Here is a 27381-nt window from a genome sequence, read left to right as displayed (position 1 = left end):
CTGGATAAAGAACTTCTTTTGCCATCAGAGGCGTCATTCATTAAACGGTTTAAATCAATAGTAACTCCTTGCTCTTGCAAAGTCATAGTGCTTTTCTTTTGTCCAAGCCAAATATCAAGTATGATGAGAGTAGAAGAGAGGCTTGGTGCCTCTTTTGGAACTCTGCCTCTACCATTCTTTACAATAGTGAGAATGATTATAGTGCCACATAATGGCTATAATTCATTGTTTATGTTACATACTTGTCTTGTAGTCCTATATTCTGAAGAGAAACCATTTTACTATATTTTCTTTTCTTTTTTTTTTTTTTATTCCCGTCTTCTCCTTGGAGGTATTTCAAAAGTGCTTATGCAAAGTGAGTTCCTAGTGAACATTCAGTTACATTGGTAACTGAAGTCTGATACTCTCTTCAATCTGATATTTTTCTTGTAGTAGTTCTAATCATTTCGCTTGCTTTCCAGGCACACAAACCAATGGTCTGGACTTCCAGAAGCAGCCTGTGCCTGTTGGAGGAGCAATCTCAACAGCCCAGGCCCAGGCTTTCCTTGGACATCTCCATCAGGTAGAATGTTCTGCGCAACCATAAGTGAGAGTAAAAGATGGAGACCTGAAGTGCTAGGGCCTGGGGAAGTTTTTTCAGAATGTGAGACTTTTAAAATTAAGTAAACCCTATACTGATCACATCTAATTGTGTCATCCAAATGGTCAGCATGGAATCAGTACACTTAGTTGACTGGATAGCCATTAAGGCCACAGGCGGGGGCTGGGGGGATTTCTTGTTGAATGGAATGTCTGTGACATCTGGATCATTGGGTCTAGATTCTGAGCGTGATGTGGGTTTGTGGTGGCCTACTGAAGTCAGTCCTCCAAAATGGCAAAATTACTGCTGCCTGTGACCTCCGGTATAGGGCTCTGGGTGCAGTGCTCCTATCCCTTCTTTGAAACAGCTTCCAACCTTTTGATTTCAGGCAACTACTCAAGAGCCCTTTGCTCGACTGTGACCACCTAGCTTGAGGTTTAAAAAGACCTGCCTCAGCTTTATTACCCAGACACCAGAGGATTTTTTTTTCATGAGTCTAAAACAGACCGTGGATTCTCTTCATTGTGTTATAGCTATAATGTAAAGGGGAAGAGAGCACAAAACAAACATTGGCCACCTAAGAGTTTTGGGATATGAGAGCTTATTGACAGTGGAAAGCTAGCAGTGAAAACAGTTAGGAGGTATATGATCAGAGCATCCCACTTCTTGATTTATGTTCACAATTATGTATTAAGAAACACACTTCACATGTTAGTGGTTTCTCCTCAAAACCTAGAATTAATTTAATGCTTACAGTGTATTTGCTAGTAGCGATGCTGGTAACAGTATGCCTAATGGGGGTGGCAACTCAGTGACAAGCCCACATGAACCCTCCCAGGCTGTGTATTCTCATGTTAAGTTGCTGTGAATGGATGCATATCATGCTGCTCTACTCTTCTCATAAAAATACACTATAAGACTATCTAAACTGTAAAAGAAGTTTTTCTCTACTTGAAAACAGATGAAATTCAGGAAAGCTACTCCAAAGCCTGTGATTTGTCTACAGATGCAGAGGGGGTTGTTGGCAACAGCCAGCTGCTTCTCTAGGGCCAAGCCTTGTCCATGCTGTGCTCAGCCACATGGCTTTGTCTGTGCTGTGCCCTCTACCCATCCACAGTCTCTGTTATCCATGATGGAAATTCCAGAAACAGTTCACAAGTTTCGAATGATGTGTGTTGCAGTACGTTGTTTTAATTGCTCTATTTTGTTTCTAATTTTTTTTGCTAATCTCTTACTGGCCTAATTTGTAAATTAAGCTTTATTGTAGCTATCTCTCTGTAGAAAAATTCTAGTATACACAGGTCTGGTGTTATCTGCAGTTTCAAACATCAGTGAGGGGGCAACATTGGAATGTATTACCTGTGGATAGGAGGGACAGCTGCATCTTTGAATCAGAGAAACGTAACATAATCTATAAAAATGTTATCATGTTTATTTTCTTCTAAGAACATATTTAAACTTCCAACAAGTTCTCTGCCATTAAAGGGAGTCACATTTTTTATGCATGTAGTTAATTGTGTTGTACATAGAAAGCATCTTTTATTGGCTTCTATGTATGTCACTCTATATTAATCAGGTTTCTGTAACTGTGACAGAACTCCTGAGCAAAATTAACTAATGAAGGAAAGATTTATTTTAGCTCACAATTTCAGAAGTTTAGTCCATGGTTGCTTGGCCCGGTTGCTTTGGGCCAGTGATACAGCAGAGCATTATAGTAAGGAATGTTTGGTGGAGCAAAGCCACACACCAAAGGATGACCAAGATGCAAAGAGAGTTAGGAAGGGGCCAGGGTCCTAATATCCCCCTTGACGGCATGCCCTCAGTGACCTAGCTTTGTTCCACTAGGTCCCAACCTTTCAACACATGGATGGTCCTTTGGGGGTACATGTAGCATCCAAGCCATAGCATGGTCCATATGTACAGTTTTAACAGTTGGTGGAGGTACATGGACGGCATGCAGTCTTTTCCCCTTGGTCTGGATTCTAAGGTGGTTGCAAACCTTGAACCAGCTCTGGGGCCTCCAAGGTCACAGACCCTCCAATGCCTCCTAGAAAAAGGATGGAAGCCAAAGAAATGTCCTTTTCAGCTGAGCCTAGAAAAATGTGAGAAACTAGCAAAATCAAGTGTTAAAGGGAAGCTCTCTTTTTTATTTTATCCTTCTGTTTTGAAAACTTTCAAATCTACACAATTGCAGTAGAACAATATTTGTCTGAAACCACCAGTGGTTGCTGCTTTACCGTATTTACTTTATTGCTCTTTGTGTTTGTGTGTGTGTACATATATACACATAGAAAATGTGAATTTTTTTCCTCAAATCACTTGAGAGTACATTGCAGGCATTGTGGCTGATTGCTTATAAACACTTAAATATGCTTTTCCTATAAACAACATTATGTTAAAAACTACAAATCAAATTTCAGAAGTTCAGCACTGATATGAGACTATTTTCTAATATATGGTTGCTATTTAAATATTTTCTGTCCACGATCCAGTCCGTACTTTGTGTTTAGTCTTCACATTTGTTCAGAACAATTCCTCAGCCTCTATATCTTTCATGATACTGACAATTTTGAAGAGTAGAGAAAGGCCAGCTATTTTATAGAATACCTCTCATTTGGGTTTGTTTGTTCTCTCATGACTGGAGTGGTTTTGAAAGAAACACTCCTAAACATTGTATCCAAAGGCATAAGATATTGCCTTGTCCTATTTTTGTAATACTAAGTTTGATCATTCAACTAAGGTCTGTTTGTCCGATTGATCCACTGTAAGTCACTGTTTCCTCCTTGTAACTAATAATCTGTGGAGTGATTCTGCAAGACTGCATAAATATCCTGTTTCTCAACAAGTGTTAGCCCAGGAGCATCACATCATGGTTTAAATAAAGTCACATAGAACTTGATCTCCTTTAAACCTCTGTGTTGAAACCCCTCCTCTGCTGGGGCTCGCCTCTCCTGGGCTGCATGCTGTAAACATTCTCTCTTCAGGTTGGTCTCTTTGAGTCCAGTGGATCTAAAATGTGTTCTCCATACATCTCGGCAGGGGGAGTTTCTGTTTTTGTTTCCTTTGGGGGAGTCTTTACTAACAGCACTGTTAGTAGAATCATTTCAAATAAAGGATTTAGCGGTCAGTGAATTTTAGCACTTCACTCCACGAGCTCCATATCCAGGCTTAGATTAACTCCAGAACATCTTAATGCTCTGTGGTATATCCAGAGTGGAACTCCTGCCTTCCCTGTTGGTGACACAGCCATTTCCCAGTCTCTCAGGTTTGAGCCCTGGAGTGATTCATGATGCTCTGTTCCTCCAGTGTACAGTCCCTTGCCAGAATCCTCGTTTGGTGGGAGCACTCTTGTGCTTCTTTCTCTCCCTACCATGCAGGGAGTGTGTGCTCCTCACAGTGCATCCTAGCAGGAGGCACAAGTATCCTTGCTGACAGCTCTGTGCTTGCTTGGTCACTGCTGCCCACAGCCCTCTGTAAAGGTATGAGTTTGCCCTTGTCATTAGCACTTGGGGAGAAAGAGTCGAGACCTTGTCAATTTCCTGTTACTCCTCAAATCTTGTCCGTAGTTGATCATCCACTGATGACTCCTGCCTGAGACAGTTTTCACAATTGCCAGACAATGGCTGTCTAATTCCTTGTGTGTGTATCCATATTCTTTGTTTGTGTGTGTGTGCGTGTGCGTGTGCGTGTGCGTGCACGCACGGGGGTGGGGGTGGGGGGGGAGTGGGTGGGATGGGGTGGCAGGTATCGGGAATTGAACTCAGGGGCACTTGACCACTGAGCTACATCCCCAGCCCTATTTTGTATTTTTTTTAGAGACAGGGTCTCACTGAGTTGCTTAGCCCCCCTCCCTTTTGCTGAGGCTGGTCTTAAACTCTCCTGCCTCTCCTGCCTCAGCCTCCTGAGCTGCTGGGAGTAGACTGGCTCTATACCCATATTTCAACATAACCGTGATTTTGAACTTTCTGAATGTGTGAAATGTAAATATTATGACAAACTTTCATATGTGGTTTATAGGACAGATTATTTTAGCTAGAAATTTTAAGTTATGATGCTAAATATTTTAAGGATTTACCTGTGTTGGTGTGCATATATGAAAGTTTTACTCTGCTATGTATGATCTATCAAAGTGCATAAGTGCCTTCTACTGTCATGTATAACTAATTAAAACAAATAAAAAGATTTAAAAGAAAGTTTTACTCTGTATACGTGGAAATTATGAAAGAAGTATATGGTTCTCATTTTTAATGATAAACTAATATGTTAGGGAGCTTATTCTTATGTGTTCTTTAACATACGTGGAAGATGATTAAGTGCTCAGGATCTAGGCATCCTGTAAATACAGACATGTTAAGTAGGCACATCCTGTACAGATGTAAAACCCTGTGATACTCATTTAGGGTGAAAACAGCTTCAGAAAAAATCAGCAGCATCTTTTAGTGGAGATGGGGACTGTGAACTTTCCCATGACGTCTTCACCCAGTAAGATGAGCTCATTGTACTTACCTTCTCTCTCAGCCACACGCCTTCAATGGAGAGTCTTATAAAGTGTTGAGGACACCTCTGGTGATGAATGCCAACAGTATTGGCCTAGAACCTCCCTTTATTACTTTACTTATAGGTCCAGCTCGCTGGAACAAGTTTACAGGCTGCTGCTCAGTCTTTAAATGTACAGGTAAGCTGGGACATGAGATAATGGGTCAGTTTTTCCATTTATTTTTTTCCAAAATTTTTTATAATGAGTACATAATAATTTTATAATAGGAAACAAAAGTATTACTATTTATCATTTTTAAATTTTCTTATTATTTATTTCTATATTTTTATTACTGAACATCATAAAGATACAAATGATAATTATTGCCATTCATGAAAATCAATTTTATATTCTATGCATGAATCAAAGGTGGATGAGAAAAGTCTGCCTTCCAAGTTTTATATGTAAGTTCAGTAAAATGTTTCTAAGTCACACTGTACACATATCTAATCACTAAGCCATATAATCTCTTAAATGCTCTTTTGTTTCCAAAGATCTTTTTACTTTCATTTTTCATGTCTCAGGAAAACAATGCAGAGAGCCCTGGACTGAGAATTGTGGAAGTCTTAGGTGTGAACTAACTGTGTGACTTTTAGCAAGTCTTGTTACTTGATGGGACCCAGTTTTTTTTTCCTTTATCTTCATTGAAATGTGGATATTTGTAAGATTGCCAGAGTTCCTCTCTACTCTAAATGTTATGCTTCTAAGAATTGTAACTAAACCTGTTTATGGATGTTGGTGTGTAGATAGACAAAAATTTAAAGCAAAACTTAAATCTTGTAAGTTTGCACATGTGAACACGTGGTATGTGGCAGAGCGTGCAGAAATCAGGTGTCATGCACCCCTCCTTCGGCTTTTCATTATAGTGTTGGGTGACTAGCAGTCAAGAGGTAGCAACAGTACTGTGGTGGATTGATTTCAGTGTTGCTAGTGACTAAAGACCTTGGGTTGAGCATTCCATGAAACCCAGTGGAATATGGACCTTGTAACACATGGAAACAAGGAGAGAAAAGAAAAGGAGATAATGTGATCTTCCTTTCTGAGGGAGAGGAGGTAGAAAATTGCCTTGGTTGCCATGGTAAACTTTCATCCCTTAGAGGGATGTTGGCAAACAGGCTGTATCTCCAGTGCAGAATGTTTACAGTCCTGCACTGTAATTATCTTTCAAAGACTGGCAGAATTAATCAGAGCTTTTATGTTAATTAGCCCTGCTGCAGTCCCCAAAACAGGTGGTGGGAAATATGCAAATCTATGCAGAATTTTAATGCTCTGCATAACCAGTTTTAATTACCATAAAATTTTCTCTCTGTGCCCCTTTCAGGAGTGTGTGCTCTTTCTTGACTGTAGTATTTCCCCTCAAGCTTGACGAAGATGCTAGATTTACAGGTCATTTAAAATAGTACAGGAGAAACCCTCTGGGTCGAACAGTGAGCCCCTAAGGTGGCCTATGAAGAAGCTCCAGACTGCCAAGTCTGTGTCAGGATGTTAGTATGGAGGGTCTGACACAGAAACGGATAAGGATTTGCTGTTGTAAAATTTTCTTTTGATAAGTGGAGGATCAATTTATTTTTTATTTTTAAAAATTATAATTGCAACATTGCTGGCACTAGAATAAAAACTAAAAACTTATATGCAAAACCAGGAAGATATAAGTGAATAAGAAAGAAAAAGAAAATAGAGAATTCATCATCAAATAACACATATTTTAAATGATTCTTAAAATATGGAGTTACTAATACATTTCTTTTAATCAACTGTTGTAATCTTTCATTTCCTATCCTTCCCACCTCAGTCTAAATCTAATGAAGAGTCAGGGGACTCTCAACAGCCAAGCCAGCCTTCCCCGCAGCCTTCTGTGCAGGCGGCCATCCCCCAGACCCAGCTCATGCTTGCTGGAGGACAGATAACTGGGGTAAGTTTCCACTGAGAACATCTTAATAAACTCCCCCTGTGTCACAGGTGCCATCAGCCAACATCCGATCAGCACTGTTTACTGAACATGGCATTGTTGTGTCTAAGGAACTACCAGTGCTGCAGACAGCTCTGAAAAAGGACTCACCTTTGTCACAGGATTTCAGGATGTCTTTTGTTACAGTTGCAGATAACCTGAGGAGTTTCTAAACCCATGTTCAGGTGTTCCTTCATCATGAGATGGAGTCGTGTCGAGACCATTCATTATATTGGCTAAGTGGCAGTTGTCAGTTTAGAATCATGACGTCACTGCAGGATAGAAGTTCAAGAGTGGATTAGTACCAACAAAAGGAAACGTTTTCTCCTAAGTGACTGAGTAATGTTCTAAAATACATGGTCTCATACCAGGCTCTGCAGCATACTGCCTGGGCTGACTACTCCCTGACATCTCCCTGAACCTCAGTTTTCCTCCTGTAAAATGGAGATGTCGGTAATACCTATTCCAATACTGTTATAAGGATTAGAGATGATATATGTAAAGCTCATAAAACCGTGCTTGGCACATAACGTTCAGTAAATTTATTTTTACTGGTAACAAATTGGCCTATGTGACTGCAGTAAATTTCCAGTTTTCTTTAAGACATCATTTATATCACATCAAACCTCAGAATAAAAAGATGCATGCATATATCTGTATATATATATATATATGCATCTAGGTAATGAGTAGTTTCATTTTTATTCATATGGGGATTTTGTGTTTTGGTTTTTGGTACTAGAGATTGAGCCACTGAGTTCCATCCCAGACCTTCCCCCTGCTCCCTCCCATCCTCCACCTTTTTTATTTAATTTTGGAACAGGGTCTTGCAAAGTTGACCAGGCTGGCCTCAGACTTGGTACTATCCTGCCTTAGCCTCTGGAGTTGCTGGGATTACAGGCTTGCATCGCCATGCTTAGCTGATTCTTGTTTATAATGCACAGATTGTGTTAGAACCTTTTAGAAGGAGGGTTGTGCCTCTAAGTGACTCTTTTTTTTTTAAAAAAAAAAGATAGAGTGAGAGAGGGAGGGAGGGAGAGAGAGAGAGAGAGAATTTTTAATATTTATTTTTTAGTTCTCGGCGGACACAACATCTTTGTTTTGTATGTGGTGCTGAGGATCGAACCCGGGCCGCACGCATGCCAGGCGAGAGCGCTACCGCTTGAGCCACATCCCCAGCCCTCTAAGTGACTCTTAATGCACTTCAGAATATTACATGATTTCTTATTTTTTTAATTAGAAATGTTTCCAAAATGGCAGTTCTGTAGACTTGCAACTTGGATTTAAGCTTATTTTAAATAAGTTGCTTTACGAAAGCAAGTGTAAATCGGGTCTATATACATTTCCCACTTTACCATATGCAGCTTTTTGGTGACTGGTGTCTACAATAGTAAGAGGCACTTGAGATTCCAGGTTCTTGTGGCTGGAGTTTCTATTAAACCTGGGCATTAAGGTTCATTTGCATGTAAAGAAAGTGGTTGTCACCACCTATTTCACAGAGATAATATGTTGGAAGGGGATGTAAAGTTGCAGAGATTCAGTGCTTTCAACACAGAAAAGATTGTGTGAGAGGGGCCTGTAGGGAGATTTAGAAAAGAAGCAAATGGCCTCATAGTCTTTAGTCACATCTTAGGACATAATGGGAATGCTAGAATATGGTGGGGTTTGTGCCAGGGGGGAGGCAGCTGGGCCTTATCAGTTCTTTTCCTGGTAGTATCCAGCATCCCTGTTCCTCATTCATCTGACTCATCACTTACTGTTCTGTTGGGTGTAAATTTCTTTTCATATCCTGTCAGCATTTATTCTTTTTTTTTTTTTTTTCCCTTGCTTACTAGTTAATTACTTTCTTGCCTGAACCCTAGAGCCCTGGGCAAGCTTGAATGATTAAGTCCGGAGTGAGAACTACCATTTTAATTCAAATGTTCTGCTAGTGATGGTCATTTAATCACTAGTAAACATTTTAGCTGCAGTGCTGATTGTGAAGTTGGGTAACTAGGGCCAGGCACCACTTGAGTCACTTACTTAGAGCAATTGTCCTGTAGGAGGCCAGCTTCTTCAACCCACACCCTGTCTGCTCTGGTCCACACAGCTCACCTTGACACCAGCCCAGCAGCAGCTGCTGCTGCAGCAGGCCCAAGCCCAGGCCCAACTACTGGCCGCAGCTGTGCAGCAGCACTCCGCCAGCCAGCAGCACAGCGCTGCTGGTGCTACCATCTCCGCCTCTGCTGCCACGCCTATGACTCAGATCCCCCTGTCTCAGCCCATCCAGATCGCACAGGTGAGCGAGGAGGAAGTGGTGGGTTTTATTTAGTGTCCACTTAGCTTTATGATGGTTGGTGTGGAACTCCAGATAGTGAGTTAACAGAGTTCTTTCTTACTGCTGAGTTCACAATAATTCATTTGTTTGCTTGTTTGAGTTGGTGTTATAAACACATAGCAGATTTTTTGAATAACTGACTGTTTATATAAGCGATGATCTTGAATAAGCAGCTGGTGAATTTCTGAGGCAGGGGATTACTGCGTTTATCTTAATTAGCTAATTGCAGCAGGCATGCTTCTTCACGTGCTGGCAGTGAACGGCCACCATGTGTGGGAGACAGCAAGGCATCTCTGCTCTGGAGCGATTAGCACTGTGGAGAATCACAGTACAGTGTTATTTGGCTGATTTTTCTCATTTTAGGGTGAAGAATCCAAATACAATTAAAGAAATTATTTAAGAGGCATAGACAGTAGGACCAAGGAGGAAAATAAATCTTTTATCTCACAAAGAGGAAAAAGGTGAACTTTCATTCAATGAGTAAAATATACGAAGAGTTATAAGTCTAATTCTGGACAATTACCTTTACCCCCCAGAGAAGACTCAATAGTAGACTTAAATTGTTGCAAGAGTTTGACTAGATGTTTAAAAAATGATGTCAGGCTAACCTTTATTACTCTTTGTGCAGTCTTTCTTTATCAAGATAGTATTTCAGTTTGGGTTGCTTTCTTCATCACCAAGCTTTGTGTGTTGACATGAGTCTGGGCAAGGCAATGTGTCTGAAAGCAGTCTGATAGCCACAAGACCTTAGAGACCACCAAGGCTATTGTTATGCTATGGACCAGATTTTTGTAGGGATAGCTATTTTTCTCTTTTTAGTAATTTAACCCTGATTTCTCAGTTGAGTTAGATAAACTGGTGTCAAATTTCATGAGTCATTGATCTTAGTTTATTGTCGGAAATTCAGACATAACACTCAATTTTTCTTAACAAGAACAAAATGAGTCATGTTTAAAAGCTGTTTTGTCACAAAATGGGAGTTTTAAAACCCATGTTGGTCTCTATACATTAAAAAATAGAACTGTAACCATTGGTTCAGAGACGATTTTATATCATTTGAAAATCAGGCTGAGCATAATCTCCGTATGCCCACAGAAATAGTAAGGTCTTAGGAAGCCCCAGTGTCTTTCCATGCTGCGTGAAGCATATTCATGGCACACACCGTTGGGACATGAAATAATGCTAGATGTTGACTCTTCTCTAGGTGGAGTGACAGAAGTCGTCGGCTGGGAAACTTAGGATTAAGAGAACGTTGGTTTCAGAATTTCCATTCCATGTTTAATTCTGATTTTTCAGGATCTGCAACAGCTGCAACAGCTACAACAGCAGAATCTCAACCTGCAACAGTTTGTGTTGGTTCACCCGACCACCAACTTGCAACCAGCGCAGTTTATCATCTCACAGACTCCCCAGGGCCAGCAGGGTGAGATTCTCCTTAGGCCTGAGTGGCACCCCAAGGTTGTCCGCTTAATGTGACACGCACACTGGGTGTCATTTTCACACTACAGCTGGCCATTAGGACAATGGTTTTCATGAATATTGATTTTAAAATATCATTATGTGTGTAAAGAAAGATATGCTTTTTTTCTTTTTTTCTTATTGGTCATATACACCCCATTGTTGAAGGTTGCCTCCCTTGTCAACATTTCATCACTAAAGAGGAACCAAGGCTTTGGCCAAATGTCTAAATGAAACCACTCAGCATGCCAAATACAAATTGGATAAATTGCTTTTATTGCTTCCATAGTTCATCATGGGAATGTATTCAAAGGCTGTATAGGAAACCTTGAAAGTATATGCTTCTAACTTAGTTTCTTTTAAAGAAGGAAAGGGTGCTGTATTAGAAACTGCCCACATTCTGTGAGTGGTTAAAGAATGTCTTTGAGCTGGGCACAGCCGTGTGTACCTGCTGGAACCCGAAGGCAGCAGAAGTGCAGGTGTAAGGCCAGCCTGGGCAGCTTAGCAACACCCTGTCTCAAAAAAAAATTAAGGCTTGAGATGTAGCTCAGCAGTAGAGCACTTGCCTAACATGCACAAGGCCCTGGGTTCACTCCTGAATACTAAAAAAAAAAAAAAAAAAACAAAACCCTTTATGTAATACATATTGTTGTATAATTACTGTATCAAACAGTAAAAAAAAAGTTCAGTCATGTTTGTAAGGACTGGTTCACGTTATCGGTGTAGAAAACATCAGGGTATCAAGAGCTGAACCCAAAAACATTTGTGCATTTCTACTGATTTTTTAAAAATATTTTTTAAGCTGTAGATGGACACAATACACCTTTATTTTTATTTGGTGCTGAGGATCGAACCCAGTGCCTCACCCATGCTGTACCACTGAGTTACAACCCCAGCCCCTCTACTAATGTTTTAAGATATTATTTTAATTGTACGTATTTATGGAGTACAATGTGATAACTGGTACAGTGTACAGTGCATAATGATCAAATAATTGTACGTATTTATGTGGTATAGTGTAATATTTATACACATGTATACAATATGCACTGATCAAGTATCAGTTCTTCATTATCTCTGGAGCATTTGTTTTGGTTTGATTTTTGCCTTTTTTCTTGGTCATTCCAAAATCTTTTGTTGTGTAAATACCTATTTTAGCATATGTTCAAAATTAAAAGAGGGATAAGCCAGTTTTTACTTTCAAAGAGCTCACAGTCTAGTGGAAGAGAAACAGAACTGTTACGAGTGTTAGAACCTATGTGCACAGAATGCGGCAGGAGCTGAGCAGAGAGACCTCCATATCTTTGTTCCCATAGCAGCCTTCAGAGATGGGATAAGGCGTGGCATGCACAGGATGACAAAGAGGAGGTGAACAGCTTTGCAAAGCTCAAAGACATGGAGGAAAATTCATATGCTGTGTTCAAGAACTGTTAAGTAATGCCTTAAAAAACCATAAGTTGCATGTTTGAATAATAATGAAACTTAAGGACAGAAAGATTAAGAGAGACCAACCAGATCATTCAAGAAACTAACATGGTATCCAGGAGCTTGACCTTAAATCTAATAGCTTAATTCTTCCCAAGGTTCCTTTTTTTTTTTTTTTTTGCTAGTCACTTGAAGAATTAGAAAAGTAGATATCTGAGCCCCACACCCAGAATTTTAACCAGCAATTTGGGGAGTCTAATGTGAATGGGCCAATACCTTCCAATAAAGAAATCTTCTGTAGGTTATACAAAACTGCAGAAGCTTTAAGCAAAAAGTGGCATATCATATTTTGTATTTAAAAAGCTCATGCCGAAACTTGGAGAAGAAAAATTAGAATGGATAAGAACAGAGTAATACCAATTAGGAGAACATTGCGATGGTCCTACTGAGGTTCGGTGAGGGCTAAACTAGTAGAAGAGTGTTGGTAAAACCAACTCTTCAGTTGTAGGAAGAATTAGAAGTCAGAGCTGGTGAAGAGTTGTAATCCCAATGGAAGGGAATTCCTACAGGGAAGGAGGAACAGTCTAGAGCAGGGAGACCTTGGAAGGTCAAGACAGAAGTGCACATGTTTTAGACATGGAAACTTTTGAAGCTTCAGGTTTGAGTGAGAGCGCTGTCGTTGACTCTCGGCGAATCCAAGAGCGCTGTCTTTCCTCTTTCAAATCTGGGACTGCATTTTATTTATTTAAAAGAATAAAATTCACCTTAATATAGTTGCGATAACAAATGAGTATTCATTTTCCTGTTTTTTATTTGCCAAGGTTATCTATGTTCGCAGCCTCTTGCCTCCAAACCTTAGATTGGGAAGGAGTGCAGACAGTGGAAGGCTGATTGGCTTTAGAGCCAGTGACATTGGACAAGTCACCTACCGTTTCTTGAGTTTCATGTGTTTCCTTTTCATCTTTCCCTTTAAATGGGTCTGTTTTGAAGAATGTTTGACCAATGTCAGGAATGTCATTGTAACATAGTAGTTAAGAGCACAGACTCCAAAGGCACACTGCTGCTCTCTGAATCTGGGCTCTGCCTCATTGCCTGGGTGCCTTAGTCCCCTCCCCTGCAACAAGAGGATACTGTCAGCCTGTACCCAAGGGTTGCAGAGGGCTGGTGAGTAAATGCACTGAGGCACTTTGCTAAAGGAACCTCATAGATGGAAACCTCTGGGTCCGGGCTGCTGTCGCCATCAAACCTTGTCAGCTATTTCGGAAGCTGACAGCTCCTTGAACAGTAAAGACCAGCTCAAAAGTAGCCTGAGTCTGAGGGTGCCATTGCTGCCAAGTCATGCTGGTTCTCCAAGATGGTTGACTTGCAGCATGCAGGGTCAGAACGGGGTGCGGGTGGGAGTGGGGGTGGGGGTGTTAGGCTTTCCTGAGTGGAATCCATTGTGGTCAGCAGCACCAGGAGCACTGAATATCTGAACAGCTCTTACTTTTAACTATTAGTGTTGAAGGGGACAGATTTAGTTTGTAGGGATTTTAATAATAATTTCCAGAATGAGATTAGCCTGAAATATCCATTTCTTCTGATTTTTTTCCTTTCATTTATTAATCCAGAACTTTTGAAATATAGTTTGTACTTTTGGCAATATTGCTATTATATAACTGTATAAGATTTAATTTCTGACAAGGGAGGGAAATCTAAACCATTTTCCAGAATTATTTTTATTATTATTTTTCTTAGATTTTCTTAAGAAAATTCTTACTAATACATTTCCAAACTTGAGTTACAATTTATTGGAGGATTTTCTGTTTGTTTTTTGGTACTAGGAACTGAACCCAGGGGTGCTTAATCACCAAGCTACATCCCCAAGCCTTTTTATTTTTTTTTTTATTTTGAGACAGGGCCCTGCTAAGTTGCCAAGGCTGGCCTCAAACTTGGACCCTACTGCCTTAGCCTTCCAAGTTGCTAGGATTACAGGTGCAAGCCACCAGGCCTGGTATATTGGAAATCTCTACTCTTAACCTTTCTACTGCCTTTTCTACTCTCTCCATTTATTCCAAAAATATCAAAGAAATATTCCTCTTGGGAAACTGTTGAATACATTTGTGTTTCATTTGTTTGACTCTTTGAGGTTGGGGGAGGTGGCAAGTGTTGGTCCTCAGGTAAATTTTAAACCTCTGTGGGCCCTTCTAGCATTTTTAGCTGTGCTCATTTGGAAGAAAAAAGATCTATGGTTTGAATTTATTCATAGAACATGCTACTAGCAACCAAAATGAGTCATTAGGGATTATAGTTTATGATTGAATAAGAATCATTTTGGAAATATATTCTTTTTTGAATAAGTAACAAAAATCTAAATTTCATTGCCAAACTAAAGACACTCACATGTTGAAATGCCTAAGTTTAATAATGGGGTCTGATTTCTGACCTTCATGCTTTCTTCTGTTTTATTTATTATCACTATTTTTTTTATTTTCTTGATAATTAATTTTCTTTTATAAATAATTTTATTTACCAGGTTGCCTTTAATCATTGTCATAGAATGTAGTTTTTCAACATTCAGTACTTCCAAATTCAGTAGCCTAGAAAATCCTAATTAGGAAGATTTTGTTGCTCCTATGTACCCATATTAAATCTTTGAATACAAGTATCGTGGGTTTGTTCTTTATTTTTTTAATATTTTAGTTGTAGATGGACAAAATAGCTTTTGGGTTGGTTCTTTCTTGACAAGGTTGTGAAAGTAACAAATCCTAGACTCAGGTGCTCCTCTGAGCATTACTATGAACACATTGGGACTCACATTTCTCCTCAGGAGTCAGTTGTCACCGTGTAGTATTGCTGCTATTGCTGTTTTTTCCCTTTTGCGCAGTCTCTTATGAACTCTGCACTCATGGGATCCTGCCTCAGCCTCCCCAGTAGTTGGAATAACAAGTATATGACACCACACCCATCTATCAGATAGAGTTTAGAGTTTATATTTCCACCTTATTATCGCCAGAAGGCAAATGTTTGTTAAAGAGAACTTAAAAGCAGCATCTTTTTCCCTCTTAAAGAATAGCCTGGTTCTTTCATGAACTGGGTATTTCTCTGGTACTGGCAGATTCTAACAGATGCGGGAGTAAGAGGAGGAGCTCTTGTTAGAATTTTCAACTGCTTCCATTTGGAATAACTCTACATTTTCATCCATTCCTTGCTAAAATAAAGAATTGGCTTATCAGAGAACTTATTCTGGTTACACTAAAGGCACGTACATTCATGTTTATTTCTACTTGCCCAGTTTGTATTTAACAAGATTGAATTTTAGACAAACAGGACGAGTTTGACTATTAGAAGATTGGTTAGAAGTTTTCAGTTCACATCCCCGTTCTTTCTTTTGCTGTGTGTTCACAGTGCTCGTTAGTGATCCTGTGTAACATGTCCGTGTTTGCCAGGTCTCCTGCAAGCGCAGAGCCTTCTAACACAGCTACCTCAGCAGAGCCAAGCCAGCCTCCTGCAGCCGCAGCCCAGCACCACCCTCGCCTCCCAGGTCAGCTCTTTGTTTTTTAACGTCGTTTTGAGAAATTTTTGGACTATTTTAACTTAATAAAAAGAATCCAGTTTTCAGAAACTAGTCAAAAATTCAAATCTGGCTTGACAAAGCAATGCTATCAAATTGATGTGGTATTTGAAAATTTTCAGAGTCCCTGTTTTCTCATGGTTCATAAGGAGTAACTGTTAGCAATAAGTGAGTGATGAATCTTGGCTGTTTGCACACACACGTAGTTGACAGTAGATATTACCACTTGAACCGGAAACCTAATGCCTCACTTAAAATCTGCCATTGTCCTTTGCCCTTTCTCAGAAACTGCAAAGAGGTCAGATCTCTATATTTTCTCTTGTCTCAGTGCTTACATGTTACTTTAGCTCATTTTTATTAGTCCATATACCCATACAAAATTCACAGATCTTCTAGAAGGTGTATAGAAGTGTAAGCATTGACCTACCTTCTCCTTCTAACCTAGCAGTCACTTTGAACATGTCTGTCTTTTCACCTCTCAGAACCTTAGTCTACTCACCTGTCAATTGACTGAACTGGCTCACTCTGAATCCCAGTTCTGGGTCTGATTCTGTATCTAAAGTAAAAGATTAAAACTCACTTCTGGCACATTGCCAGACTTGGCAGAGTTCAACATCTATTTGTAGTAAGAACCCTTTCCTGTCCTAGTCCTACTAGGAGGTAACTTTAAAGTGGGGAGGGACATGCTGTAGGAATGCCCTTTACCAGATTAAGAAAAAGGAATAGCAATCAAAAATCCCACCCATGTCATACCTAACAATGAAAGCCTGACCACCTTCCTTCTAAGATTATAGCAAGACAGGGTGACCACTGTTGCCACTATTTATAGTGCACTGATGAACCTAGCGGTACAGTAACACAAGAAAAAGAAGGGCAGCCAGGCACGGTGGCACACGCCTATAATCCCAGTGGCTCCAGAGGCTGAGACAGGAGGATTGTGAGTTCAAAGCCAGCCTCAGCAACAGCAAGGTGCTAAGCAACTTGGTAAGACCCTGTTTCTAAATAAAATACAAAATAGGGATCTGGGATGCTGGGGATTTGCTCAGTGGTTTAGTGCCCCTGAGTCCAATCCCAGGTACTCTCTCCCAAGCCCCCTACCCCCACACAAAAAAAAAAAAAAAAAGAAAGGACATACAGAGTTGTAGCAAGTATGTAGCATACAAAGTCAGTTTACAAAAGCATTTATGTTTCTGTACACTAACAATGATCATTTGGATATTGGAATTAAGAAAATATAACAGTCTTTAAGGTCTGAACATCAAGAACTACAAAATATTGCTGAATGAAATTAAAGACTTATGGGTCAGAGAGAATGAATGTGTTTGTGAGTCAGAAGATATAAGATATTCAAATGTTGATTTTCCCAAAATGGATAATCAAACCCAGAGCAGCCTTTTTGTAGAAATTTGTATGCTGCTTCTAATGTTTATATGAAATTGCAGAATTCATAGAACAAACAATTTTTAAAGTAAAAAAATTTGAAGGATTTTCTTATGTCAAGAATTAGCTTTTTAAAGGCCTGGTGTGATGGTGAATACTTTTAATTCCAGCTACTTGGGAGGCTGAGGCAGGAGGATGCAAATTCAAGGCCAGCCTCAGCAACTTAGTAAGACCCTGTCTTAAAATAAAAATTAAAAGGGCTGGGGGTGTAGCTTAATAATAGAGCACCCCAAGGTTTAATCCCCAGTTACACAAAAAATTAACATAAACCTATAGTAATGAAGATAGTGTGGTATTGCAATGTAGATAAAAGTATAGCTCAATAGCACAGAATAGAGAGTCTAGTAGACCCACATAAATGACCAGCTGATTTTCCAAAGGTATCAAAGGATTTTAATAGAGAAAGGAAAATCTTTCAACAAATGATGCTGAAACAGTTGGCTGTCCATAAACAAAACAAAAACAAACCTTTAATCTTATTTAAGTACCTAGACCCTTATTTCATACCATATGCAAAGATTAATTTGAAATGGATCATAGACCTAAACTTCCAAAAGAAAACTTGGGGAACAATTGTTATGCCTTTGGGTAAGGCAATGATTTTGTGAAACAGTGCACAAAGCATTAACCATGAAATAATAAAAATGATTAATTGCATAAAAATTAAAAGCTTAAGAGGATAAAATGAGAAAGTACAGATGGGGAGAAAATATTCTTAAAACAATGCAACAATGTGTATGAATTTCAGAAGGCTTAAGCTAAATGAAAGCAGCCAGATATAAAAGACTGCATGCTGTATGATTCAGTTCACATGATATTTTAGAAAAGATAAAACTGTAGGTATTGAGACATTCTATCAGTGGTTGTCAGGGACTGGAAGCTAATGATGGAGGTTAATTGCCAAGGCACAAGGGAACTTTGGGGAGTCATGAACACGTTCGGTATCTTCATTGTGTTAGTACTTATGTAACTGTATTCAGTTTCCAAAACAAAGTACGCCCTTTTATAAGTCAAGTAGCAGAAGTAAGGCTGAGATTTTCACAAACGCCTACTCTGGAGACTTCTTCCTAGTGTGCATGCTCTGCGCATGGTTAAGACTCTCATGGCTTCATCCTGGCTCCTGCTTATTGTACTCCACTCTGCCATTTGTACATCTGGCCCGGTCCAGCCTGGGGTTCTTGAGTTGGGTATCTTATCTGTAACTCCACTTGGTCCTGTACTATTTGGAAAAGAGGCTGCTTGAAACCTGGAGATTAAGTAAAATCCGATATTTGAGACATACCTCCACCTGTCAGCCAGTGTCACTGTGGGAAATGTGAGGCCACATAGAATTCTGGTGTGGTTGGTGCTGTGTTCGGCTCCACCAAAACTGCTGGATTGAATATTACCCAGTGTCCATATGTCATGAAGATGAACTTCATTGCCTTCATGGAAGCAGATAGAAATGAACTTACCCAGTGATGGTGTGGTGCCTATTGTAGTTTTCTGCATTATCAGTTCCTTGGAGAGAGCCTTGACAAATGAAATCAAGGTCGGATACATGACTCATCTGAATTTCACAAAGGGAATTTCATAGTCTTTATCTGCAGCCTTGTTCTGTAATCCTTCACCTGGGCTACTGTTCAACAAGCTGCTGTTCAGCTGAGCAATCAGGATACAAAATAAGAGCAGCACTTCCCATTAGTGAGTACTCACAAGAGGTTCTAGAGAGTCCTACTCAGGGCTTGTGAGGAGAACACTAGCCTGGCGTTTGTAATAAGAAAATTTAATATTTTCCTTTTTAAGAAAGAGAGGCAGGCAGTGGTGCACCAATTCAGAAGGCTGGGCAGGAGGATCACGAGTTCAAAACCAGACTCAGCAATTTAGCCACTTAGTGAGCCACGTCTCAAAATATACAATAAAAAATAAATTTTGAAAAAGGGCTGGGGATATGGCTCACTGGTTAAGCACCCCTGGGTTCAATCCCTGGTACCAAAAAAAAGACACGCAGACAGGGACTAGGGGTAGCTCAGTGCTAGAGGCTAGAGCACGTGCTTAGCATACCCTAGGCCCTGGACTGAGTCTTTAGCACAAAGAGAGATAAAGAAGGTGATAGACTATAATTTTATGTCCCAGACTAAACTTTACATGAATATAAGTAATTAAACAAAATATAAAGAAGGTGGTAGCAGATGATCAGAAGGAAACTTCTCAGTTCAGTGTTTGAAATAAGTGGTGCTTTCTCCCATTTGAACTACTGAAGATACTGGAAGGTAGGAAGACTTCTCGAACCAAATGATCATTTGAAGTTTACGTGCATTTAAGTTAAAAGAAAAAAAGCACAGTTTGGAAAATTATTTTCATTAATATGATTACACTAAGGCACACACTGCCACATTTGGTAAATGTTTGACAAATACCTTTAAGAACAAGAATGAGGATATCATTAATATATAAGTGGGTTAAGGATATAAATCAAGTTCACATCCAAGAAAATGCAGATAATAATTAACACATGGGGCGATTTCTACGTAATAGAAAGTAGTAAGGAATACAAGTTACAGCAGAGGTGACGTTGAGTGTATACCCTGAGGAACAAAACATATACACACTTTGTAAATTAGTTTGGCAGTTTCTTATAAGGTGAAATATATATGTGTCTTATGACTCCTAGAAACGAAGGCACATGTCTGCAGAAATGAAAGACCCATATATATTGGTTATGCAGATTTGTTCATAATCACCCAAAGTGGAAATAAAGGAACTGCTGACACCATCCATGTGGAGGAAGCTAGGTGTCATGTAGTAAAGACTACAGTAGCATATCAAAACCAGGACATTATTTGTCCATTGCCAGAAAAATCTTGTGAATTGATCTTGAGGAGCTGCTTACACATAGATAACTAGATGTGCAAAGTTTTTCCTTGTGGTATTTTCTGTGTTATAGAATGAAACATAAATGAAAAACTGTCCAGCAATTAAGAAATGGTTAAATAAATTATGACAAAACTGCCTCATTCTTTGAAAAGGATAATCTTGAAGACTAAATCACCATAGAAAAAAGTTAAAACATAATATTACCTGAGAAAGTATAATATAAAATCATGTATCACATAATCATAATTACAGGTAGGGTTAAAAAGTAGGCCTGTAGGTAAAAATTTAATAAATACTCCAAATGATGCCTGTTTAAGTTATTTTAAAGTATAGGCAATTTGTTTAAGTTCTCCCCTAAAATGGTCTTGATAGTCTTATAATACTGTCACATTTGGAGATGGAGTAAGTCAGATGTAGTCCCTGCTGTTTTGCCAATCTGTGTGGCAATTCATGAGATACATCTTTAAGGATCATGTGCTCATTACAGTTGATTTTATCTGTATGTTTCCAGGTTTTTTCCCTAGACCTGCTGTGATTGCCCCATGCCTAAGCCCAGGCGGGCACTCCCAGTGAACTATGTGCTATACCCTCTGTAGTGCTCCCTGGTCATCCTCATTCTCCACAAGTCAACTAGTGTCTTAATGTGTTTGGTTGCAGCACATCACTGTTGTAAATCAAATGTCTTTTGCTTGTTTGTCATTTTGTCCCTTCACAACAGCCAGCAACCCCAACACGCACAATAGCAGCAACCCCTATCCAGACACTTCCGCAGAGCCAGACCACACCAAAGCGCATCGACACTCCCAGCTTGGAGGAGCCCAGCGACCTTGAGGAGCTCGAGCAGTTTGCCAAGACCTTCAAACAGAGGCGGATCAAACTCGGCTTCACTCAGGTAGGAGGAGACCCCCAGGCAGCCTCCTGGTGTGAGTCTAAGGGGCTTCAGGGAGCAGGGTATCCCTCGGCCATGGTAGTTTTGATTTGACTATAGATTCTTGTCATATTTAGCATTTGTAAGTTTAGAACGTTATGCATTCAGCTATAAGTTACAGTCGTACATTTATGATTTAATGTTAGATAAAACATCCAAGATTCATCCCACAGCCCAGGCCTCTGAAATTACAATTACATTAATAAATTATGAGCGTTTGAAAGATTTTATTGGGGGATGATATAACTGTACTGAAGGTTTTATTATTTGAAGAACATCTGGTTGTGACCTTACTGCTACATTATCTAAGAGTAAAACTTACAGTGTTTATTTATAATAGCTGAAATGGGTATGTTTGAAAGGCTCATTTAAAAATAGTTTTTTTCCCAGTGACTTGGGAGGCTGGCACAGGAGGATTGCAAATTCCATGGCCGCCTCAGCAGTTTAGCAAGGACCTAAGAAACTTAGTAAGATCTGCCTCCAAGTAGAAAGTACAGCACAAAAGGGCTGAGGAATGTAGCTCCATGGTAAAGTACCCCTGGGTTCTCTTCCCAATACCAAAAAAAAAAAAAAAAGGAAAGAAAAGAATAATAGCTTTTGGGGAAGAGGGTGGGGGTAGACACACACAATCTCTCTAAGCCTGTGTTGAAACCAGTTAATCAAGTAAGAGTCTATTGAAAATGAAAAATACAAATTAATCAAAATCCAAATTAGTTTTTTAATGTCAGCTAGCAGCGGGCTCCCCAATGGAAGGAGGGTACTCGGCAGTCATCTGGGCATCCTCCATTTTCACTCTGAGCACTACCCTGAGTCACACCTTTTATCAGAGCAGGAGAAGAGTTCATCTGAATGACCTTGGTACAGAGTGTCGGAGGTTATGAGGTGGAGGAATAAAACCTGAATGTGGGTTGGGTTGGGTGTTTTTATGGAGTCCAGAAAAATCCTAAAATTTTCTTTCCAGAGAATATAGTTATTATTTGGAATTTAAGCCAACATTTATATACTACCCTAATTATTTTGTGTTGAAAGTATGTAATGCACCATCTGCTGTGGTGGATCAAGATGACATCTCTGCTTATGATATTTAGTTGATGTTTATTTATGTTTTTATAAATGGATTTCTGTTATATTTATTTGGGAATTTATTTTTGTTCAAAGAAAGTACGCATTAGGGACACAATGATTTTTTAAATATAGATGTAATTTTAGGTGAAATTTTTACATTTTTGAGGAGTTCATTTATAAAGAAACAAATTACAATCCAGAAACATTTTAGTACTTTTTAAGCACCTGAGTGATCTGACTTGTTTTAAAAATAAAACTCAAGATTAAACTGGATTGAAAGGATTAAAACTGGATTGATTGAAAGGGTAAGTTAATAAGCTGAAATAGGTATTAGCATGTTTAGCAGTGTGCCCAGTTTTAAGCTATTAGCACAGCATACTCTTGGGTTTCCTGGGAGATTTTTGCTTAAGTGATATGCCAAGGCTTTTATTTTTTAACATTCACCCAAATCATGGTTCACCTTTCTGCAGCATATGACCCGATACATTGCCAGTGGTTTTGTGTGTGTGTGTGTGTGTGTGTGTGTGTGTGTGTGTGTGTGTGTCCCTCCCTCTCCAGGTAAAGGAGTTCTCCTGTGGGCCTGTGTTCTGCTTTATGGTTCCATCCTGTGTTTTGCATGACCATTCCTTATTTTTCAGAATAACTTGGACACAGCAGTTATAGGAGTTTGCAAACCTTGATTAGGTGGATTAAAACACACGTACTGCTGCAGCATGAGAAAATCAACTTAGCTTTTAAGCTACTCACTTTTGTTGTAATTGTGCAAAGGCAGAATTGTATCTGGTTATTATATTTATACACAGAAGGAAAGTTAAACATTATTGAAACAAATCCCTATTCTCTGAGTAAATATACATTATTAGAACAATTATATTCTAATTACATAAGTACTTACTAAAGGATTGCTGTGGGTGTTATTACATTATTATAAAGCATGTCATAAGGTATAACACGTTTACAAAATGTAGTGGATTCATTATTTCCTAGTCCCAATCTTTCTTTATTCCTCTTGCTCTTTTTAAAAATATTTAGGGGATATAATATAGTTCAGATCATGTATGAATCAGCTGTTTAAAATGTTTGACTTGTGGGGAAGAATCCAAGAGTTTCAAGATTACTTATCCAAGCACATAGCAAAATTTTGAAAATTGATATGTTAACTAAAGGACATATTGATTTTTATTCCTCCAAACAATTTAAGAGTGGAGTAACATTGTATTACAAATCTCAGTTAAGTGAATTTGCCGTTTATTGGCATGGTTCTAGTTGATGGCACAGCTTTACCAGACACCAACTGAAAGTATTTTTTTTATATACTTGCTATGATGTGATGGGTTTTTTGGGTTTGTTTGTTTTGTTTTTTTGGTACCAGGGATTAAACACAGGGGTGCTTGTCCACTGAGCCACATACACAACACCCTCCCCCCCCTTTTTTTTTTTTTTAATATTTTAAGTTCTTATTGAGTTGCTTTGGGCCTAAGTTGCTAAGACTGGCTTTGAATTCACAGTCTTCCTGCCTCAGCCTCCTGAGCCACTGGGATTATAGGCCTGCACCAACACACCCAGCTGACATGATTTTTTTGAATAGGTATTTTTTGCTTACTTGTCAAAATTATTACTTTCATGATTAAATATTACAGGTATTTGTAAAAAATTCTTAGTGAATTTTTCCACTGTACTTCAGAAAACATTTTTTGTCATCTAACTGCTACTCAGTGTCATACTCAAAAAATTGCAAGTTTAAGTTGCCCCAGTTTTTTTTGAAACCATAAACTTAAATGGATGGAGTGTCCCAGGTGTGAATGGGTAGCAGCACATGGGCCTAAGGTCAGTGCCTGACCCTGGTAGAGGAGCCCTCCCTCTGTGCAGCCTGCCCCACCCGGGTCCCTCCCTCCTGTCTAATTGGGAGGAAGGTGATGAGCAGTCCACTGCAGTGGAAGCCACAGCGTCCGCCCAGCACCAACAGAAAGGGAATGTTCTGATGAACTGCAGTTTTAGTTAATTTGATGTTAATGAATTTTAATGTAAATAGCCTTGTATGGCTTGTGGCTTTCATATAGGAGTCCTGGGCTGTAGATCATTTGAAGTTTAAGTATTCTCTATGCCTCGTTTTATTCACATTTGTGTTCTGTGAAACTTTTTGTCAGGAGTACTTCACCTGTAAGAAAATGGAGTTGGGCAGGGGAGTTCTTTCTTTTCCTCAACTACTACCTGATGCAGATGCTAATAACAGTATAGTATCCAGAAGATGATGGGGTGGGTCACAAGGTAGGACAGTCCAGTTCAGTACCAGTGTGGCCAGGATAGCTGGGAGCAGGCTGCCTCTTGGGAGAGTTAGCTGCTGTTGCCTTTTGTCCCTGTCACTGAACTAATTGAAATGAGTGGATACCTCATTTAAACTCCATGAGCTTCTGCCTGTTAACACCTGGCCTTTTCCAGCTTGAACAGGGAAAATCCAGCTGGAAGAAAGGCACGTGCACATTTCAAAGGTTCCAGGTGCCTGGTGAAAGACACATTCTGTAATACATTCAGGAGTCATTGTTCTCTACAGCCACCAGGTTTCCAGGACCCATGAAGCTTTGACTAAATGGGTCAGACCTCTCTACTGTGAATTTCTCTCTCTACAATGGTTACAAAAGTGATCTTTTTGAATACCTGTTTTTGTAACCAACTTTGAAATCCAAACTAAGGGTGGAAATTGATTCCCCCCCCCCAAGAGCTTCCAAAAATACTTTATAAGAAAAAAATAAAAAGAATGAAGGATTATTTGTAATTTTTGAAGTGTGTTATGGGAAGTTTGATTAGCTCAGAAATGCCTGGGGTTATCTAGACAGTTACACCTAATCCTGGTAGGTGATACAGGTGAATTGATTTTTAAAGATTACTTATATTACTTTGGTTAAAGATTACTTATATTACTTTGGTTGCATTGATTAAGAATATCACCCTGTTTTAGAGACTTACAGAAGTTTTGTTATCATGATTATCATATAAGATAGCAAAAAGAGATTCAAAATGGAAAGTATATGGGGCAGAGTTGAACACTGACATGGATCAAAGCCCTACAGAGTCCTCCTTTATAATATTGTGCTCAGCTTAGGGGTGGAACTTGTGCAGGACCCAGTAAAGAGAATGACTTTTGATTCTTTGTCTAGAGCAGTTATTGGAGCATCCCCCCAGAATGAAGGATTATTAATGAGATGAACTTCTCTTCTTCTCTCCCCATTTCCTGCTCTGGGTTGTGCAGGGTGATGTTGGGCTTGCTATGGGTAAACTATATGGAAATGACTTCAGCCAAACTACCATCTCTCGCTTTGAAGCCTTGAACCTCAGCTTTAAGAACATGTGCAAGTTAAAGCCACTTTTAGAGAAGTGGCTAAATGATGCAGGTAAGTGAGGTATAAAATATTTCTTCAGTGTTCATTGGAATTTTGTATAAACTATAGAATTTCTAATTTTTACTGTACAATTCGTACTACAATTTTTAAAAATATTTTAGTTATACAAGGACACAATATCTTTATTTTGTTTACTTATTTTTATGTGGTGCTGAGGATCAAACCTAGTGCCTCACATGTAAGAGACAAGAAGTCTGTTTCACAATCCCAGCTGACTACAAAATTTTGAAGCCCTTTAATCCTAGGAGGATCATAAACTATGGCTATGTAAATCAGAGAGCTAATTCTTTTAAATATTCTAATAATGACAATGTAAATAATAAGCAATAATTTTCAGCTTTCAAATACCTGTTGTGTTTGAGCCAGATTGCGACGTGCACTCAAATTTGAGGAAGAGGAGAAGAAGGCTGTGTAGTTAGATAAAGTTCAGCGGATTTGTTGCTTCTTCCTTGGGGTATTATCATAGAACTTGTTCCTGGTAACACTTCTGCTTTTATTATTAAAGATGGCACATATTTTATACAAAAATTTGGGCTTCTGGTCTTAACTATTTTGTGCCAAGATTTCCTTTTGGAAAATTGGGTTTTGAACCACAGAATGATAAACCATGAGAGCCAAAGGGAACCCGAAAGGTGCCCTAGATTGTGGTTCTCTTTGTAGATGTGAACAAAAATCAGGCCTTTTGAAAACACACATTTGGTCATTTCAGCAGCCTTGGGTGAGCCATCATAGTCCTTCTGAGTATCCCAGGTGAGAGCTGCTGGTCTGCTCTATCTCGTTCTCCATGTAGTAGAAAGAAGTCCAGAGATGAGTGTGCCATACTGTGGGTCGTTAAGCTGTTAAATGACAGAACATTATTTTAACTAAGGAATTTACAAGTAGTCTTTCTCTCCCCGCCCCCATATCATATAAATAAAATGAAAGGTTATTTATAAGATAAATATTATATTAAACACTCAACAGTTTCCAAGAGGCTTTCTCCCTTTTATCCCCTTTTATCGGTTTTATAAAAAGAACAAAACATAAGAACAGAACTGAGAGAGATCTGAGTCAAAACATAAGAATAGTAAACTTCTACATTCTCAGAAAGAGAACCAAAATAGTAGTGTGGTGGCTCTGTAGCCAGCCATCCTGGGCCAGAGAATGCCAGTACGAGCACTGAATCCATGTGGTGGTGTGATGTAGCTTGGGTGAAGACCTCTTATGCTAGGATGTAGTTTAAAATGTTTTATCCGTTTTGTTGGTGGGATTAACATGTGTTGTGCACATATGACTCACATCTGAAATCTTATTTCTATTTGATTCATTCTTACAGAGAACCTCTCATCTGATTCAGCTGTCTCCAGTCCAAGTGCCCTCAATTCCTCAGGACAAGGAGTTGAGGGCTTGAATCGTAGGAGAAAGAAACGCACCAGCATAGAGACCAACATCCGTGCGGCCTTAGAGAAGAGTTTCTTGGAGGTCAGTAAGGGTCTGTTTTTCATGTGCACGGAATTGTCTGTAGTTAATGTAGGACACTTACAACATAGTGGAGAAAATGAGACAAGGCAGATTATTTACCACGAAGACAGACCAGAGTACGTGGACTCGAGAAAGTTGGTGGCAGCCATGTGTATGTGTTCTGTGTGCAAGAGGTGGCAGTGACCCGTAGGATGCATGGCAGCTACCTCTACAGCCTAGAGAAGATGGTGGAAAGCACTTCAAATTGCCTGGGCTGCACCAGTGAGACACCAATGGTGATTGGATTCTAGCGTCTGTGTGCTTACAATGGTAGTTTGGGGCCAAATACTAGAGATCTTGAAGTTCAAGATAACTCTGAAGACACTCATCATGTCTTGTCTCTCTCTCTCTCTCTCTCTCTCTCTCTCTCTCTCTC

General features: G+C 39.4%; 1 protein-coding gene across 6 annotated transcripts in view; it reads left to right on the top strand.

The window, feature by feature from the left end:
- Window positions 1–27381, top strand: part of Pou2f1 (POU class 2 homeobox 1) — a 112490-nt gene that overhangs the window by 58189 nt on the left and 26920 nt on the right. For all 6 annotated transcript variants that reach the window (XM_048810090.1, XM_048810093.1, XM_048810092.1 and 3 more), the window contains 9 exons: window positions 462–562; window positions 5202–5255; window positions 6910–7029; window positions 9155–9343; window positions 10679–10805; window positions 15694–15788; window positions 20833–21006; window positions 25355–25496; window positions 26821–26966. In XM_048810090.1, the coding sequence (XP_048666047.1) occupies window positions 462–562; window positions 5202–5255; window positions 6910–7029; window positions 9155–9343; window positions 10679–10805; window positions 15694–15788; window positions 20833–21006; window positions 25355–25496; window positions 26821–26966 (1148 nt within the window). The remainder of the gene's footprint in view (window positions 1–461; window positions 563–5201; window positions 5256–6909; window positions 7030–9154; window positions 9344–10678; window positions 10806–15693; window positions 15789–20832; window positions 21007–25354; window positions 25497–26820; window positions 26967–27381) is intronic.

This window comes from Marmota marmota, unplaced genomic scaffold (genome assembly GCF_001458135.2).
Source record: "Marmota marmota marmota unplaced genomic scaffold, marMar, whole genome shotgun sequence".
Classification (NCBI taxonomy): Eukaryota; Metazoa; Chordata; class Mammalia; order Rodentia; family Sciuridae; genus Marmota; species Marmota marmota.
The sequence above is the reverse complement of the archived record's forward strand: the minus strand, read 5'-3'. Positions and strand labels throughout refer to the sequence as shown.